Source organism: Cyprinodon tularosa, unplaced genomic scaffold, assembly GCF_016077235.1.
Source record: "Cyprinodon tularosa strain WSP-4 unplaced genomic scaffold, ASM1607723v1 ctg92, whole genome shotgun sequence".
In the NCBI taxonomy this organism is placed as follows: domain Eukaryota; kingdom Metazoa; phylum Chordata; class Actinopteri; order Cyprinodontiformes; family Cyprinodontidae; genus Cyprinodon; species Cyprinodon tularosa.
In genome coordinates, this window is record NW_024039696.1 from 83,076 (window position 1) to 103,127 (window position 20,052).

A 20,052-nucleotide genomic window follows, 5' to 3' on the forward strand; every position below is an offset into this window, starting at 1 on the left:
CCCTATCAATAATTTATAAACTCTGTATAAATGCTAGGATTTCTTTTGCACTTATCTTACTACATCCCATGTTAAACAAAGAGATTTATACCATTGCAGGGCGCTGTCTGTACAGTACCACGTGTTGACATCTCTGTTAATGGATTTCTGATTTAAAAATAGCTTCATTTGTTTTCATTTCACTTTCATTTTGATTAATTAACATCCAATTTTTAAAAATGTAGCGTTCACTGAGCGAAAAGTTTGTTGCTTTATAGATACGGTAAACAGAGATTGTCTGTCAACGACATGTATTTAATGTAAGTTGGAGCCAGTAAATCACCATAATAACGTAACAATGACACTGGATGCATAGTGACTCATCGTGTAATTGCTAGACAGGTTGCTGAGTTGGGCTCAGTATGATCTCCTCTGAGGTCAGCACTGTGTAAAAATGCTTTGTCACTAAGCTACACACACACACACACACACACACACAGAAGGTAATCAGCTTCATGTTGGGCTTTTTATCTCACCGTCACACAACCAATGTGACATTCTCTTCCAAATACATCGTTTCATATGATGTCTATCCTTTCTGTGCATATTTTTACAGGTAGAACTCCTCTAGGAAGGCTTTCCACAAGGTTTATAGGTGTGTTTATGGGAATGTTGGTGCATTCATTCAGAAGCTTAGGATGTCAGACACTGATGTGGGACCCAAAAACCCTTGTTCACATTCTCCACTCTAATTCACCCCAAAGATGTTCTGTTGGGTTTTGGTCATGACTTAGACCAGTTGCATTGTTCAGAAAACAGGAAGTGGTATGCCTGAAACTGTTTCTACAGAGTGGGGAGTTTGAACAACTTTGAAATATTTAAGGAATACCAAAGATTTACAGTTTTTCTCACAAGAGAAGAGCAAGAATTAATTGCATATGTAATGTCATCACAATTTGCAAATGGCAGAAGGACTTCAACAGAAGTGAGACAATTGACTTTCTCACTTCAGCCTTTTAGGTGGCCAAAAGTAGGTTTGTTGCCACAGAAAAAGGACAGCGAGGGTAGCAGCTAGGTAGCAGAACCATGCATGCCAGTAGAAATAAGCACTTTTCCACATAATAGTTAGATTAAAGTCCTGCGACAATGGACACTGGGCATGCAAGCTGTCCATGTCTTGAAAACGATAAAACAATGGCGTGAATCATCTACTTCCTTATAGTTAGCGCTGCGAAATATCAAAATAAAATCTCAATTTCTAACCTGGCAATATTGCAGCTGCTTAATAACGGAAACTCGTCCCATCAAGGTCTCTTTGCAATGTTCTGCATCTATATGATGGGTAGTGTTGACCTGGTGGATTAGAGCAGTGTGCTTGTGCTCTTGGTTCCTGAGCAAACCCTTAACCCCAAACTTCTCCACAGATGCCACATAATGGCAGCCCACTGCTGTCCAAGGGGATGAGTTAAATGCCGAGAATGAATTTTCCCATTGTGGGGCAATAAAGGGATTTACATTAATTATTCTGAAGGCCACATGAATTTAGGAGGTCTTTAGCTATTGACGAGGAATGCTTGGGATGTTGCTGACTACCTGCCTCAGCATCCGCCGACCTCCATCTGTGGTGTTTACATTTTGACAAAGTAATAGCTGAGTTGCTGTTCCTTCCAATCGCTCCTTTTTTGCTACAATACCACTAACATTTGGCTGTGGGATGTTCGGAAGGGGTAAAATGAGACGGCTGGGTTTCTGGCACAAATCCTGGATATAAAGATACATGCTTTAAGATTGGCAACTTATTCCATCTCTGATTGAGACTCATTTTTTAAGTGAAAAGAAGATGTTTTTCAGTGGGATCTTGCTTCTTCTCGTCTATGATTTAGATTGTTTTGCAAACATGACATGTTTTTATTAGACTTTATTACTAAAAAGAACATTTTCTTTCAAAAAATAAAAATTTGTCCATTTTTTAAATTTCTTGTTTTTTTTTTGTTTTTTATTTACTATAAACTTATAAAATTTAAAACATGCCATGGACCTTTATTTGTTGCATTATGTATAGAGACAGACACAAACATCAACCATCTGATGTTTTAGGCCAAGATTAGTTTTTTTGCGTCTTAATTTATATGTTAATAGAGGCTTGTGTAACATTTATAATAATTTTGGTGTTTTTATTATGTTAATAGAAGAAGAAAGAGCAAAATGTGCTACAAAACTGGCAGCACATACTGGGAATCCGTTAGATTGAAATGATCAAAATAATTCGCTTTTGGCCTTTAAAAATCATCTCTAGTTATCTATAGGTTTAATCTCGACTGTTCAGACACTGATGATAACCTCTCAACAGGTGGTCTAATACGTACAGAATGAAGCTTTCTTGGTTATCATGCATGTTTTTTCTTCAGCCTATTGGTTAAATCAACAAAGCTGGAGACTGATGACACAAAAATCCCCCCAAAACTCGTTAGTATAACAACAAAGAAATACAAAAGTATGATCAAAGTAAACGGAAAGTTAGACCTTAAAAAGAACGTGCAGCCCTTCATTAGATGGTCCCATTTATATTCAAAGATAATGACCAGTAGCCACGCTTTTCATCCCCTCGGCACATTCCTCTCTCAGCCCGTGGACCCCCACCCTCCCATTGGTGTTTTCACAGCAGCTAATCGTCATGGATACATTCTAATTATTCTAAACCTTTATAGCTGTAGTGAATCTCATATATATTTGGACTGTCAGCCTCAGCCAGCAGGTTGTTGGTTTCTGCCTGCCTCAACCTGCAGGTCTAGTGCTGTCTTTTAGCAGGTTCCCTAAGCCACCATCCCAACAGCACCACGGTGATTAATTTCTCCTCTGTGGTCTGGTTTTGGGTGTGGTAGTGTGGTAAGAGACGAAACAACAGAGGAAGGCTACAATGACAACCAAGGGGAGGCCCCTCAGGTTGATTCATTAGTGGAAAAATTATGATTTAGCCGCTTGCCGTGCCATCTTGTAGGTTTTTCCAAAGTACCTCGTCACACCTGACGTCGTACCAATGCGAGGCCTCATTTATTTTCTATGCTGCTCTATGTAGACCAGATCTACTTTGATATGTAACAATGGATCTCTGCCCAGCCAGACATGTGTCTAGCTTTGAACTAACAAAGCAAACTTTGCAGGATTTACACATCCCAGTTACGTATTATAGAAGAGATGGCTTCTGCTTTTCAATTAAATGAATCACTGCATGCTTAAATGTATTGTGGAGGATGTTCTTTTTTGGGTGGATCACCAAAATAAATGGTCTTCCTAATTGTCAATCATTCTGGTAATATGTTTACTTAAGGTCGTCCTACGTGCTCGTCCCTATTTTATTTAAAAAATTGCAAATATTCTTTTGGAAAGTAAGCTTGTATGAGTGATGCAAACAGCAACTTTTAAACAGAGCGTACACTCATGCATGCTCTCGCACCCCTATTAATTAATTAATGGGCATTCCCTCTCGGGAGCGGGTACAGGGTTGTGCATGTGTTTTTTTTTATATGGAGAGGTCGGGTCTTTTCAGAAATTCGCAGAAATCCTCCCATTATTCTTTTAAGATGGGTTGATGGCCTTTGAAGGGCCTTGGAATAAGATAATTATGCTATCACAACTCGGGTGGTAGTAGTTTAGAAGTGTACCAGTTTGTTTAGGCTTTGTGCTAATGTTAGAATTGTTGCCTGAAGAGTTTGCATGTCCTTCCCGTTCTTGCATCTGAGTTGCAATGTGATAGACTCTCAGTCTCTCAGAGGTGAAGCCCAAAACTCCTCTAATCACCACAGAAGATCAACACCAGACACTCTTGAAAGATAATACCATTAACAAATGGATTTCAGTTTACTAGGTCGTAGATCAGGGGTGCCCAAGTCCAAACCTCAAAAGCATTTATCTTGCAACTTTTAGATGGATTCTGCTCTAACACACCTAAATAAAATAGCTGATAGCCTCAATCAGCACACAGAGGCCTGCTATAGAACCCTATTCAATACAGGTGCATAAGACGATGTGATGTTTGTCTATATGCAGCAGCATATTGGTGTTTTTTATAGCAGCTCGTCTTGCTGCTGTAGGGACCTCTACATATAAGGTTGCTTCTCCACGTGGATCCTGACATCCTTGATTCATTGTGCATAGGTATAAAATCTCAATCAGGTCATGCTTTCGTCACAATGCTGCCCTTCGAACCCAACTCCTCCTTACATGCTATGAAGCAAACTACATAAGTAGCCATCCATAAAGTCTGTTAACCTTTGTTTTTTTAGGGGGTCGTTGCAAAAATATGAGTCATTATTTATCATGTCAATAAATTCCGTCTCACTTTTTTTTATCAAGATAACTTTCAAGAATATGGTGTAAGAAAAAATACCATTATGAAATGAGAGTTTTTGACTGTATTTGTAAAACCTCAATAAAGAGGTGCACCTTATGATGCAAAATGAAATAAGAGAACCAATTAAACCTGGATTAGAACATTACCCATTAATCACAAGGGACTTGTTGTTATTATGTACCATAGTTTACCAAAAATATAGCTGGATTTGCACCATCCATATAAAATCTGAGATGTAATATTGTCTAACGTACTAGCTGATGTACGGAAGTCACACAAGTCATTAAAACGGCTTCTATTAAAAGCCTATCAAGTTTTTAACTGGAGGTTTTTAACTAGAAAGCGAGCAAGTGTTTGAAGTACACAATATATAAATCTATGGTATAAAGAAGGCACATTTGTTAACTTTAGAGGAAAGGTCAGCAAAACGGGAGAAGCATCCAAAATACCCTTGATGCACACAAATAACTAGGAGCCCTAGAATGTATGACTTTCCGAACAGGAACTATTATCCAGGCCTTGGCCTTATTATCATCCATTTCACATTATGCTAGAAAGAAAAGACTTCTGGGTTGTGACGTAGAAGTTCTATGCAGACATGCATAATCTGCTGTTCGACCAGCCACATCCATCCTAAATATTCATGAAGGAAATCTAGTGAACTGAGACAACAAAAGCAAAGCAGGCTGCCAGCCAGCTGCCAGATGATGTCATGTGATATTCCACTCTGAGACATTCAATAACCAACGTTAATTTATTATGGATCCTATTTAGAATTAGAAGAGTTGGAGTTTAAATTGCTTTTTAATATTTATCAATATCTGAATGAGCCTCGCATAGATTTATTTTAGCTATGCTGCTATCTGTTTAAAAATTTTCAGTATTTTCACCTTGGGTCCATTTCACACCGGAGTCATGATTAGATGACAGAAATGTTTTCCATGAAGACGCCGTCACTGCTGGAGGCCACCAATGGATGTGTCCTTTGTCGCTGCCAATTCAGGAATTATCCGCCACCCTTTGCCTCCTCTAGCACCTCATTCTCTCCTTCCTGCAAATCGACCTTTGGCCAAAGAGGCGGTCTGTGCTCTGACAATGGAATGGGTCCTGTGAATGCCGTGGGTTGCTCTGTGTAAGGATAGCGTTTAGACGCCGCTCAGAAGGAAACTAAAAGACGGCATCAGCGGAATTACATTTCTCTTTACTGGTTTTCCGATCCGTTTTGCGTCATTGGCAGATTCCCTCAGTGACTGCCGTTTCCAGATCAGCGTCAGGGTTCAGAGTCTTTATCAGCGGCAGTGAAATCACGTTATCCTGAACAATGTTGACCTCTATTTTCATATTCCAGTTCATTATTTAACACTTAAAACTTTATTTAAAACCGCTTGCTTCAGCTTGAATGTTGCAATGAACAGGCCCTTGATGTGGAGACCAGTAGCAGGACAATAGAGGCTGTTACTCATATGCACTCCCACTGGATCATGGTCAGTTACAGCACTTAAGATCTACTTTCAGCCTCCATATTTATTTTCCTTTGTTATTACTGCTCTCTCTTCTTCCTGCCCTAGGCGGCCATTAGACCATGGTCTTTGAAAAAGTGAAATTACACACGAGTACCTGCTTGCTAAAAGAAGCATGGGGCTTTTTCATGTATGTGCATCGTTATGTAAGACAGTGTTCCTGAAGAGAATCTTAAGGTAATCTCTAGCTTTAACAGGCTGCCGTTTGGGTTTTCAATGAATCCTTTCCACTCTGTTGTAATGATGGATACTGTACATGAGACAAAAATAATTAAATACAATTTTGGGTAGGGATGCACAATATAATCGGCCCCCCATCGGTATCGGCTTTTATCGGCCTTAAAACTGAATATCGGACATCGGCCACCCCACCGATATTTAACCCGATATTTGATCAGCTTCTGAGTTTCCAAAGTCTAAAAAAAAAAAAAAAAAAACGACTTCTTCTTCGTCCTCAAAAATTTCTTTTTTACAGACTTAAAAACTTCTAAAGACGAGGGAAAAAAAAATTTGATACATTAAAATATCACAATATCTTCACATGCTGATATATTGCCGTTTAAAAACACCATATCAATCTCTTTTACAAATGAAATATTGCTATATGTCATCGTTATGCTACGAAATCCCCTGAAAATTCACGAAAATTTGGCCATATTTTTATATGTTGATATATTGACGCGGTATCGATCTATTTTACTAACAAAATCTCACAAGAATTTGCAAAATATCGCGAGAGTTTGTAACAGAACAATGAAATTTCACGAGATTTTGAAAGTAAAATAGATTGATACCGCGTTTTTAAAAATCAATTTGATATCAGCATATGAAAATATATTTGAGTATATTATTTTTCAAAGTGTCAGAAATGGATAACAAAACTGCTACTTTCAATGACTACTTATTTTTGTCCAGCTTTAACATCGGTATCGATATCGGTTATCGGCTACATGAGTTTTAAAATATTGGCATATCGGATATCAGCCAAAATCCCAATATCGTGCATCCCTAATTTTGGGGGTATAATAAGAATCTTGCTTCCCTTTTTTTAAGTAAATGTAGACGTTCCATAGATTACAGACTGGTGCTTGAGATGTTTTCTAATCATTGTTGTTTTATTCAACCCAGAATTGACCTGTTGAACTTTTTATTCCTTATATAATTATAATAAAATTGTGTTTCTGATGTCAAATTAGAAAAGGGCTCATTAAAAAATATTTTTAGAAAGTTATTCCAGGATTGATCAGCATGCTGATGTGTTCTGAATACCTCTGTGTTTTAATGCTGCGTATACATTTAAAGACATTGGTAGATATTAATTATTGCTAACCTGTAACAATTTAAGAAAATCTATACTTTATTTGAACTAGGCCAAAGCAGAAGTGCAGATAACCTTTTCTTTTTTTTAATTAAAGCAAAATAGGTTATTCTTGCTGTTACAATGCAAATGTCATTTCAATCTAAATTAATTTAAAGGTATTGCGGATGATTTTTTAAAAGACCCGCCCTCGTGCATGCACGAGCCCATTTCTCCTCGTGCACGCCCTGTTGCTGTTCTTTTAAGAGATTTTTTTTTTATTATTTTAATATAAAAAACGGTCACTATAAATGTCAAACAAAAGAAGAGAAATTTACAAAAGCAGTGACAAAATGAACAGAATCTCCTCATATTGAGACCATATGGACTTCCACTAATCAGAACCGAGTTGAACCGGGCCTCTCAGACTACATCGTTTTACCTGCCGACATGTCCAGCCTCTGGGCTACATTATGCAGGAATATTTGGATAATTTATTTTGGGAGTTTGTCCTGTGTTCCTCTTTGCTGACCCCAGCTGCAACAGGAACTGAAGATATACTGTTCTCATAGTTTATACAAGCTTATTGTGTCCACATACAGATGATCATTGCTTTTTGCTGCATTGGTCACGTAACTCCTCCTCCAATGCGCAGTGCCTGCGCCATCTTTATTAGTCGCCGCTGTCGGGTAGCGACAGCCTATAGCGACCCCGGGCTGCTGTGACAGCATATCCCACAATGCTTTGCGAGGAGAGCTCTCACAAAGCATTCTGGGATATATTTGCTTCTTCTGATGCCTTTCTTATCTTCTCATGCACTTCGTAGACACTTTTTCTCTTACGACCCTCGGCTATTTTCAAAGAACCGAATGACTATCTGAAACCGTAGCTCACTACAGATATATGGCTGAAAGGGCGCACGCACAGAAAAAGAAAGCCAACGGGACGAGCATGTAGGACGGCATGATCAAACATATTACCAGAATTATTGATTATTAGGAGGACCATTTATTTAGATGATCCACCCAGAAATAAAATATTGTCCTCTATATCTTTAAGCTTACTAACAAACTGAGTGGAAACAAGGTATAAAACAGAAATTGTAAAGGAACGCTCTGTGTTTACACCTTTAAGCTTTCTGTCCCTGATCCCCTGAGAAGAGATCACTTGGGACAAACTCCTTAAATAACTCTTCATAATGTATATGTTTTAAATAACCATGAGACATGACAAACAGATGTTGACGGGAATTGTAATCTTACTGAGAGCAGAGAAATTTCGTTAGGGTTACAAAAGGCAGCTGCTTACCAACCAGGCTCACATCTGGTTGAAGTCAGCCCTGAATCCAAGTTGAAGAAGCATTTCATTACATGATCATTACATGTTTGCAAATGAGAAGACATCCATAGCTCCAGCCTTATCAAAATATTACTCAGTGTCCCAGATAAAAGCAACAATGGCTCGCTGTTAAGAAAGATCCACTTTGTTTGTGCTCCTGTTTCATTACCAATCTCTATTATCTACATCATGTACAGGATAACTGTGTATCCTGATAGAAGAAGTGTCCTAATTAGATAAACTATTATTGAAAACATTAGTTTTAACAAGTAACAGGCAGGTAGTATTAGAGTTTAACAGATTCACACATCATCAATTAAAATAATCCTAGCAAAATTAAATACAATAAACCAAGAGGATGGTGTCATTTAATTAAAAAGCTTTTGACTGGAACCAGAGTGAGCTACTTATGTAGAAATTCCTGAAGTCATAAGACTAAAGTCCACTTGGACTTATTAATCATGATGCTGGCTGACGCCATTCAGCTCTTTAGCTGCTTAGAGCAAAAAGCTGGTATTTATGCTCTCTGCTGTAAAATGCAGAGCCACTTACAGCAGGCTATATGCTGTAGCCTGAGTTTCACAATGCACATAATAAGACAAGAGCTCTAATGATTCAATAACTGCCTTGTATTATTAATGTTGATGATAACTTAAACACATTTCCTGCAAAACCTACTTGATTTAAGTCTTGTTTTAGTATCTGGAAACATGGGTTATGTTGTCAGGTGATGGTGTGTGGGTGATGGTTCAAAGCCTGTTAAGAAGGAGTCTTGTTTTCTGCTGCCTTTTGGGCTCAGATGTGCTTTTTCTATTTCTGGCCCGGCTTTCCGTGTCGTCAGCTGGACACAAACTGGAGCGTAAACAAAATCTCAAGAGTTAGATTGGGATTTTGTTTAATGTTGTTAGAGATAGTGGACATTAAGAGATGGCTGCATCTCTAGGGAATTGAATGATTTGAGGTTTATGAGGAGGGCGTGTTGTTGGCAAGCACAACGATGGTGTGTTTTTGAGATCAATGACATCAGCGGTCAGGTGGCAGCAGGCTGACATGTCTTCCCTCAGGTCTTGCTTCGCTGTTTTAACCTAGTCTGTTCTCAACGGGAAGTAAGCCTGAGCAATTTATAGGTTTATAAGTTTAAAGTTCTTAAATGAGGTACCTATTACTGTATGTGTAATCTTAGGCTACGTTAGCCTGAAGTGACCCAAATCCGATTTTTTTTGGCCCATATGCGATCTGTATCTGATCTTTTCATGACTTTCTGAACAACACAGATCCGATTTTTTCCAATGCAACCCAGGTCACTTGGCTTTGTGGTCCTGAATCCGATCCGAATCTGATATTTTCAAATGCGACCTGTGTCTGAACGGCCAGGTCGCATTTATCCGACCTCAACGCCATTAATACCCGATGAATGTCACTGTTCTGGGTCTTGCAATGAAGAAGTGGCACAAAAAACAACCATGGCAGATGATGATGCGGAGAGCAGTATTTATGTTTAACCATCTTGAAAAGATTGTGTTTTTATGGTTTGGAAAGATCGCTAGATGCGCTCCGGCACTACCATCCATGTTTACTTTCGTAAACACAGAGCATGCTGGCCTGTGATGTCATTGCGTCCTCTACTGCGAATGCGGGAAACTTGCATTGTATGACTGCAGTTCACTCAGGAGATCACATGCAAGTCGCATGTATTTGGAAATGTGAACGGCAACACAAAAAATTGGATGTCACAAAAAATCGCAATTGAGCATCAAGGCCTGCAGTGTGAACGTAGCCTAAGATTTGTATTTGTCAAAATGCTTTTATCTGTGGTTTTCTGCTCTTAAGTGTGTGTTTTAACGGACGATCAGGATATGTCAGGCTCCACTTTTAATCAGGTTAACGAGACTTCAAGCGGAGGCTTACCACAGATAGTCTATTAACATGACTTCTGTTAAGCTCCTCATTGGTTGGAGTCTAATCTGTATTTGTTTTATGGAAATATAGTTTAACTGTGTCTGCCTGCATTTTTTTTCTTTTTCAAAGCATTACATACATTTTGCAAAGACTTGACTTCCAGTTTTATGATTTATGCTTTGGTACAGAGAATCATGGCTGATTTAGTGACTTAAACATCGTAAGGTGCTGTGACAACCAAATAAACCCAAATTACTGTTACACCATCTTATTATCTCAGGCAAAAGCATAAGGAGCTGTCAAAGTCTGATACACAAATATGATTTTAACTGACTTGTTTTTAAAGCGACTTAAAGAGGCTTTGTAAAGTAAGAGCTCCAGTGTAAGCCAACTCTACCATAAAAAGGTGTTATTATGTTTTTATACTGCAAGTGATTTAACACAAAGAATCTGTTATTGAAGCGTTTGATAAGGAGAAAGAAGTCGTCTGTTTTCCAAAGCAAACAAAGAGCAGAGGATGGATCACATGCTGGAACATTGAGAAGAAGCACAGCAGCTAAAGTTATACAAATAGATAATGATCAGGATTTCTCTGGTTAGCACCCTTTAGATATAATCTACATAATATCTGTTCATTAGGCATTTATTATGAGAGAGTCCAAATCTATCGACCTGGATTCAACCAATCCCAAATGTATTGGGAGTCTTTATTGCAGACATTCCACCTCTTATATGGAGTGAAAAGGTTCTTTGGTGATTATGACTTTATTTTTTTGTTTTGTGACTGACCACAGCCATGTATGTATTTGGCTGCAGGGTTTTATTGTTTTCATTGCCATCTTATTTGGAGTCGTCATGGGAAAGTTCTTTCTTTTTGTTAACGTGTAAAGATTTCCGTGTTAAGTGTAAGTTCATCTCTGTAAGGATACGACTCACTTTGAGCGCAGTACTGTCATCTAAAGGACTGGAGGGAGAAACATGGCAGTTTATTCTCATTAAATCTAACAGGACCACATATAATTTTCTCTTTAATGTATATATATATATATATATATATATATATATATATATATATATATATACACTATATTGCCAAAAGTATTTGCTCACCTGCCTTGACTCACATATGAGCTTAAGTGACATCCCGTTCCTAATCCATAGGGTTCAATATGACGTCGGTCCACCCTTTGCAGCTAGAACAGCTTCAACTCTTCTGGGAAGGCTGTCCACAAGGTTTAGGAGTGTGTTTATGGGAATTTTTGACCATTCTTCCAGAAGCGCATTTGTGAGGTCGCACACTGATGTTGGACGAGAAGGCCTGGCTCTCAGTCTCCGCTCTAATTCATCCCAAAGGTGTTCTATCGGGTTGAGGTCAGGACTCTGTGCAGGCCAGTCAAGTTCATCCACACCAGACTCTGTCATCCATGTCTTTATGGACCTTGCTTTGTGCACTGGTGCACAGTCATGTTGGAAGAGGAAGGGGCCAGCTCCAAACTGTTCCCACAAAGTTGGGAGCATGGAATTGTCCAAAATGTCTTGGTATGCTGAAGCATTCAGAGTTCCTTTCACTCGAACTAAGGGGCCAAGCCCAGCTCCTGAAAAACAACCCCACACCATAATCCCCCCTCCACCAAACTTTACACTTGGCACAATGCAGTCAGACAAGTACCGTTCTCCTGGCAACCGCCAAACCCAGACCCGTCCATCAGATTGCCAGATGGAGAAGCGCGATTCGTCACTCCAGAGAACGCGTCTCCACTGCTCTAGAGTCCAGTGGCGGCGTGCTTTACACCACCGCATCCGACGCTTTGCATTGCACTTGGTGATGTATGGCTTGGATGCAGCTGCTCGACCATGGAAACCCATTCCATGAAGCTCTCTGCGCACTGTTCTTGAGCTAATCTGAAGGCCACATGAAGTTTGGAGGTCTGTAGTGATTGACTCTGCAGAAAGTTGGCGACCTCTTCGCACTATGCGCGTCAGCATCCGCTGACCCCGCTCCGTCAGTTTACGTGGCCTACCACTTCGTGGCTGAGTTGCTGTCGTTCCCAAACACTTCCATTTTCTTATAATACAGCTGACAGTTGACTGTGGAATATTTAGGAGCGAGGAAATTTCACGACTGGATTTGTTGCACAGGTGGCATCCTATCACAGTTCCACGCTGGAATTCACTGAGCTCCTGAGAGCGACCCATTCTTTCACAAATGTTTGTAAAAACAGTCTGCATGCCTAGGTGCTTGAATTTATACACCTGTGGCCATGGAAGTGATTGGAACACCTGATTCCAATAATTTGGATGGGTGAGCAAATACTTTTGGCAATATAGTGTATATATATTGTGCGTATATATCAAATTAAAACAGGAAGATGGTTGAAATGTTGACTTCCAGAAAGTTTGCTCAATGAATCACCTGTTTTAGCCTCTGTTCACTAGATGTTGCACAAAAGGTCAAAAGGCAACAAATATTAGATTCAGTCTGTTTATTTATTTTCTTATTATAAATCTCTCACCATTTTTCTTTCTAAAGCTAAAAAAAGTAGTGTTGCTATGGTTTCAGTAGATCCCCAGGTTAAACAATGAGCCTTTGATATATTACATCCATTTCAAGCAGCCCTGATTACCCCATTATTATTCTTGGATGATGCTCACTTTTAAGACTTTTTTTTTTTTTTTGGGACGGTGGCCAAAAGAGATTATTGTGCATTCAATCCTGTAATGCTTTAAATCATCCAACTAAATCACAGACTCCTCACATCAGCCGAGCCCTGTGGCTAGGGCACTACCATCAATGGCTTAATGGGCTCTTTTATACAGGTTTGTCTGTAATCTGAGGTGTTAGTTAAAAAAAGAAAAACAGGACATATAGAGTCTACCGCACTTTAAACCACAAAAATGTATTGTATGTTGGGAGTGGCAAAATATATTATTACTTAAAATGACATAAATTATCAGCTAACGTGTAAAACACAACTTGGTCTAGTCAAGCATAAAATCTATGTTAGGCATTAAAATATTTTTCCTATGCTACTTTTAAGCTTATGTTTTTTTATCCATGTATTAATCTAAGCTGCAGGGACTGAGAACTGATGAAATAAAATGTTTAATAAAAAAAAAATCTACATAAACTAAAAAATAATGAAAATTTTCCAAGAAAAGTTTTAGATGGTGGTTATATGACTCAACACCCAGGGTGTCATCGTGTCAGGGGGCAGCTTGATAATGCTCCACAGGTTTCAAGTATTGAAAACTCAAAGAAACAGATTTTTCTTTGCTTGTTTAGCATTTAGACCAACTGCAAATTACACAAATATCAAATGTGGTAGAAATATAAAGCATATTGTGAATGCTTTCCTTAAGTGTTGATCAAATGCAGCCTTGTCTTATTGTATGTGGCCTTCCTTTGAGCTGAGTCCATCCTCACTCCTCTGTCTCATAATAGCGTTTAAGTTTAAAAACTCAAAAGATTGATTTAAATAGAACAATACAGACCAGTGTTCTGGCTGGATCCTCTGTTGTCATCACCACTGTAATCCGAGTTTGTTCTGAAAGCACAGACAGTGACCTTTATGTGGGTCGTTGCTTTTATTCTTCGCTGTCGGGTATTTGCTTCTACCCTCCATCCCCACAAACACACATTCACTTAGAATAACAGGGAATTTTATGCTTCCTTTTACTTCCACAGCCTCATAGTGGGAAGACTGGGTCTCCTTTTTAATGTAAACACACACAAGTGTACAGTACACACAAGTACTGTACATACATCACCCCCCACCTTGTTTTCCTCCTCTCTCTATCTCACCCACACCCAAGCCTACCAGTTCAGACACAATAGCAGTCATTTAACAGAGGTTCCCAGGTGCCTGCGTGTGTTTTGAGTAGATTTCCCTGTTTTTTCAACTATTTTTTTAAATAGTTTATTAGAAAAACATGGCTTTCATTTCCGCCTTGCTTTTGATTGATAATTCCATTTAATTTGTAGATTTTAAAGCTTAAAACACACCTAGATAGGTTCTAATTTCCTAAAAGATGTTTAGTTTTGAAAGGTTTTTGAGGATCTAATATTGGAAAGTTATATGTATGTTTTTTTAAATTGGGAATAAAAGCAAACAGAGCAATTCCTTAATGAAATCCTGGGCGGGACTGTTTGCTCAGAGCTCTCTTCTAGCACTCCCTCAGTACTGAACACTGGGCGCTCTGTGTGTGGGAGTGTGCTGGCACTGCAGGGTTTTCCACATGTATAAACACACACATAACACAGTAGCAATCCTCTTCTCCCTTGCCACTCGATGTGAAGTCCTCCCCACTTGTCAATACGTACATTTTTAACTTCACTCTCATCATTTCTTTTTATTCATCCATTATGCTAAACATGTCTTAGTTTAACCTTGTTAAAGGCAAAGACCATGCCTGAGCAGTATTACCTAAAAATGTGAAAATCTCCAAGTAGATCTTCATTTTAAAGTAGTCATTGACGCACTGAAATAATGTATTTGTTAATCATATATTCTCTGAAATAGTGTACAAAGATAACATGTTAACATTTAAATTAGTTTATTTAATTTTCTTAAAAATCAGAAACCTCATCAATGTTGTCGTTTGGTGCTAACAGTAAATGACGTTTGTTTGTTTTTTTATTGATGCGTCCCTTTTTACTCTTAGATTAATTAAGTGGCCTTTGGGTGTTTTTTTAAATCATATTAGGTTTAATTAAAATCATGAATTATTATGTTTTGATCTCTGCAAAACATTAAGCTTAATCTCCAAACACTGATGTGTGATTGACGAGGCAAATACTCAATCATAGAGAAGATGAAATAGATAAAATAAAATAAAAAGTCCTCTTCCTAGTTTTCACTGTAAAATAGACTACTAATTGTCTCTAATTGTGTGCTTTTCCTGCACAATAAAAAAAAAAAAAAATCACATCAACAGATTTCAAACAGCAATCAGTTTCAGTTTTCTTTTCTTAAATAATTATTCAGTTGTAATGCTGTCAAACCCCAAATTAAACCTATATTGCAGGCCTTCATTGTTACTTTCCAGTACTGGACTATAGTTTCCCTCCAAAAAAAATAAATAAATTTAGAGTTTCTTTAGCAGGATCTTTGTTAATCCAGACGGATTTCCTCCTCTTTCTCTCTTCTCCATCTCAAAACGTATCAGCTTGGTGCATGCCGTCACATCTATAACTACATATGCGCGGTACACACCTGGTTACAACTCCTCCTACTCGTCTCTAAGGTTGCCAGAGATAATCTTAGCGCTTCTAGATGGCTCACAGTTCTTGCCATCCAGTTTGGTGATGATCCAACTCAAGCTCCAGGGACCAGCTAAGTTAGTGTCAACCAGGCCTGATGTATAAAACTGTTGTAATGGTGAAAATGAGAATGAGGCTGCAAAATTAGAACGGACGCAGCAGGCGCAGCAGAAGCAGCGAGTTTACATGCAAAGTCAATGGTTGACGCGCGTATAGGTGCAGCAAAAGGTCCCGCAGCGCGTTTTGAGCAGCAGGCGCAGCGCGTCGGGAGCGTTTATCTGACGCGCCGGAAACGCGCTGCTGCTGCTGCTCGAGATGGAAAAATTGAAGTTTTGCTGCTGGACGCGCCGCATCAACCAATCAGAGAAGCTGATCTGGGAGCTGACAGCGAGACAGACACAGCGCTCTGATGACAAATGATATTACAGCAAATGAAAAAGGCTGGATGGATGAGGAGATGATGAAAGCGTGGCTGAGGCAGGTGTATGTGAGGAGACCAGGTGGTTTTTTCCACGCATCACCAACGCTGTTAATCTGTGACTGAATGAACGCTGTGCTTGCCGTTATCCCGGGAGGTCTGACAAAGGAACTTCAACCGCTCGACATCGGTATACACCGGCCGTTCAAAGTAAGGCTGCGAGCTGCGTGGGAGCGATGGATGACCGATGGAGACCACAGTTTCACGAAAAGTGGAAGGCAGCGCCGCGCAAGTTACGCCACAGTTTGCGGATGGATTGTAGATGCTTGGGCTAACGTGTCTGCTGGCTCTGTTGTTCAAGCTTTCGCAAAAGCCGGCATTATTTCTGAGGAGCCGCGCTGCACGGAAAGTGACTCTGACAGCGAAGAAGGGGAAATTGGCATGTCTGATTTAGTGCAGCTGTTTAATTCAGAAACAGAGGATGATGACTTTGATGGGTTTGATTAATACTTTGTAATAAATACATGAATAAAGCACAATCATACTCAGTTTTGCTCTCGCTCTATTTTTCTACCTGAAAACTTAATTCAACAGCAACCTCTGGGCCGGGTCTCCTCCGCGTATACCGCGTTGGCTGGCAGGTGTTTTTTCATCTAAATAATCTAAATCTTGCAGCTATATTTGATGTGATCAGTGGGAATAAAGTAGTTTTAATATGTTTTTAAGTGAGAAAGTCCACCTGAAAACTTAATAATTGCAGTCCGTTCATCCAGATTATCTATTTCTGTCGGAGGCGCTCAGACCCCCACATACCAGCGGTGCGCCGACAGTAGGAATCCCTTCAACAGCAGCCTCTAGGCTGGGCAGCCTCCGGGTTCACGCGGTGGCTGGCAGGTGTTTTTCATCTAAATAATTCAAACTGCAGGCACCAGGATACCGGTAATAAAAGCGAACATATTCCGTCGGCAGGTTTCAGGATTTTAAGTTAATTTAGGAGTGATCACAGCGCTGTGTCATCAGCGATGTGTCTGTCTCACGGCCAGCTCCCAGGTTTGATTAATACTTTGTAATAAATAAATGAATAAAGCACAGTCATACTCAGTTTTGCTCCCGCTCTATTTTTAAATATGCAGTAGAGGTATTTAAACGTAGTAGAGGACATTTACCTGTATATAAGAAAACCCTATAGTCCAGTGCGCCTTATGTGTGTGTTAAATACAGAATTGGGACACATAACTGAGACTGCGCCTTTTAGTACGGTGCGCCTTATGGTCGTCAAAATTGTCTGTTTTTTTATACATTTCAATCCCCAGGTTTAATTAATGACATTGCTTGTCCAAATGCTCCTGGCCCGGCCCTTCTGTCAAATTTTAGAACCCATTCTGGCCCGCAAGTCAAAAAGTTTGCCCACCCCTGGTCTAACCTATTCTGCACAACCAGAACCTCAACCAAACATGGCAGTCCAAAAAACTACGAGTCTAACATCATTTTATACTTTCTTTACCTATTTGTGTTGCCTATTTGCCACTACATTGTATTCATTTTCTCATCTACAACACTTTGAATTGTCTTTCCATTGAAATGCTATATATTTATAAATGTTTAAACCTCCTTTTCAACAGTTTAACACATATATGGAACCGAAATTATCTTATTTTCTGTTTTATTGGAAGTTGTAAGTCAGCAGTGTCGTTACTGAAGCTAAATGCGTGGATAAATCAGGAGAGTTTGGGCATTACCCTGGACAGCTGGCTAGTTTATACCTATGTCATAATAGTACAATTTCTAAGTAATTTAATCAGCATTCAAAGCTGAGAAAATATAGTTTACTGCACGGTACCATTTATACCGGTACCTTATTTTGAAGTGTCAGTTTGAAGCTAAAAGAAAATGTATGGGGAAATGTTCATATTGAAATTTCATGCCCTTGTTATTAAATTATTGTTGTGTCTCTGTCTTTTGTAGGATCCGTCCTCAGTTGGCTAAAGAAAAGATCGAAGGCTGTCACATATGCACATATGTGATGCCCGGAGAACCGCAAGTGGTCCTCGGCAAGGACAAGGCCTTCACCTTTGATCATGTTTTTGACATGGACACTCAGCAGGAAGCTATCTACACCCACTGTACAGAGAGACTCATTGAGGGGTGCCTTGAAGGCTACAACGCCACCATCTTTGCATATGGACAGGTTGGTCAACTCGCTTCTCCTGGTTGGGCATGCCTGCTTGCATTTCAATGGGAATAATTCATGCACAAATTCATGCCTTTACTGTCTAACGATTTCTTAGTATCGCTCAAGGTAATGGAGCCACTTCAAGAATCCAGATTTTTGGCAGTGTAGGACATGAAGCTGATTTTATGCCTCACCAGCTCTGTCGGGGCAGCTGACATGTTTTAACCTGCTCTCAACACCACAGCTTAATATCGGCTGACTTAGATTAGCCTTACAGGGAGAGTTTATTACCCAATCAAAGCAAAATATGAACAACCTTATCTCATACCCAAGCACAAAAGTAAACCATATCCTGGAGACATTAAACATCTGCTGCAGCAACCTGTCCCTGTACAGCTCTCTGATTGTTTTTTTTGTTGTTGCTTGTTTTTTCCCCAAAAACTATCGTATCTTTAGCTACTGCAACTACTGCAACAGGGGCATATGTCAATTTTTTGTCTCATTTTTATCAATTTTATTTTTTTTCTTCTTTTTATTTAGATTTTCAGGATTTGTTCAATAAACTCCACACATATAACACAAATGCAAAAAAATAAAAATGATAAAATTGCATTAAACAAGATTTTAAAAAAATACTTGCTGATTATATATATACTGAATTGGGCTGGGCTTGTTCAGTTATTGAAAAAGGAGTTGGGTATAACTAACATTTATCTGAGTCTCTCCATATGTGGTGACCTTATCACTTCTTAGAAACATTCCTTGAATATAAGCACAGCTTCTGCTTTCTGTAACCTTAAAATCAGCATTTTAGTGATTATCATTCCATAATTAAAATAGCTTTGCTCTGAAGGACTACATTTAGCAAGAGACAGATTATCCAAGCAGAGCAATATTGGGATCTGGCTTAAATTGAGAGACATTGATTTCTGAAAACCGATTAAATATGTAACCAAAAATTATACAGCTTTGGAGATGTCTAGAGAAGATGGGCCAGAGAGACATCAGCAGACTTAAATTGATAACATGAAGGAGGAATTGTTGGGTGAATTTTGTGTAATGAAGTCTGTGTATTACCTTGAATTGAATTAAATTATGTGTCACATTTTTAGAACAGGACCATTTTCTACTGAGTCTCTCCACCCAGGCAGAATCGTCAGCCTGTGTACCCACTTCTCACTCCCAGGACACATTAGTAAATTGGGAACCAAATTTAGAATGACAGAATATCCACCCATCAATCCATTTTCTGTCGCTCTTATCCCTGCTGGGGTCGCGAGGGGTGCTGGCTCCTATCTCCAGCTGTCATTGACAAGAGGCAGGGTACACAGGACAAACAACTATTAACGCACACACTCTGACTTAAGGACAATTCAGAAAGGCCAGTGAACATAACAGTCATGTTTTTGGACTCTAGGAGGAAGTCAGAGTACCAGGAGAGAACCTCTGCATGCACAGGAAGCACATGCAAGCTCCATGCAGAAAGCCTGTGGGTTGGGAATCAAACCATGAACCTTCTTTCTGCAAGGCAGCAGTGCTATTCAATGCTTCACTGTGTAGCCAATAAGATAATATTTCAACAAATTAGCATTTTTTTAAAGTTGGGGGACCCAACAATCAATGGGCTTGCTGCAATGGTTGGTACTGAAAGCTATTATAGCTTTAGTGGAGCTACAGCAAGGGAATTCCAAAGCATTAGTTTTAAGGGTTAAAGTAATATGTGCCTGATTTACATGTTTTTTTTCTTCCAAAGTTTTCTTTAATAGTGACTAACATCTGACATGTACCAGTTTATTGAGTATATATTAATGTGCCCT

The 20,052-nt window shown here is 39.2% G+C and overlaps 1 protein-coding gene across 1 annotated transcript in view; it reads left to right on the forward strand.

Moving 5' to 3' along the window:
* Nucleotides 1-20,052, forward strand: part of LOC119776215 (kinesin-like protein KIF21A) — a 43,052-nt gene that overhangs the window by 1,580 nt on the left and 21,420 nt on the right. The window contains exon 2 of the mRNA XM_038274502.1: nt 18,028-18,250. Coding sequence (XP_038130430.1) covers nt 18,028-18,250 — 223 coding nt within the window. The remainder of the gene's footprint in view (nt 1-18,027; nt 18,251-20,052) is intronic.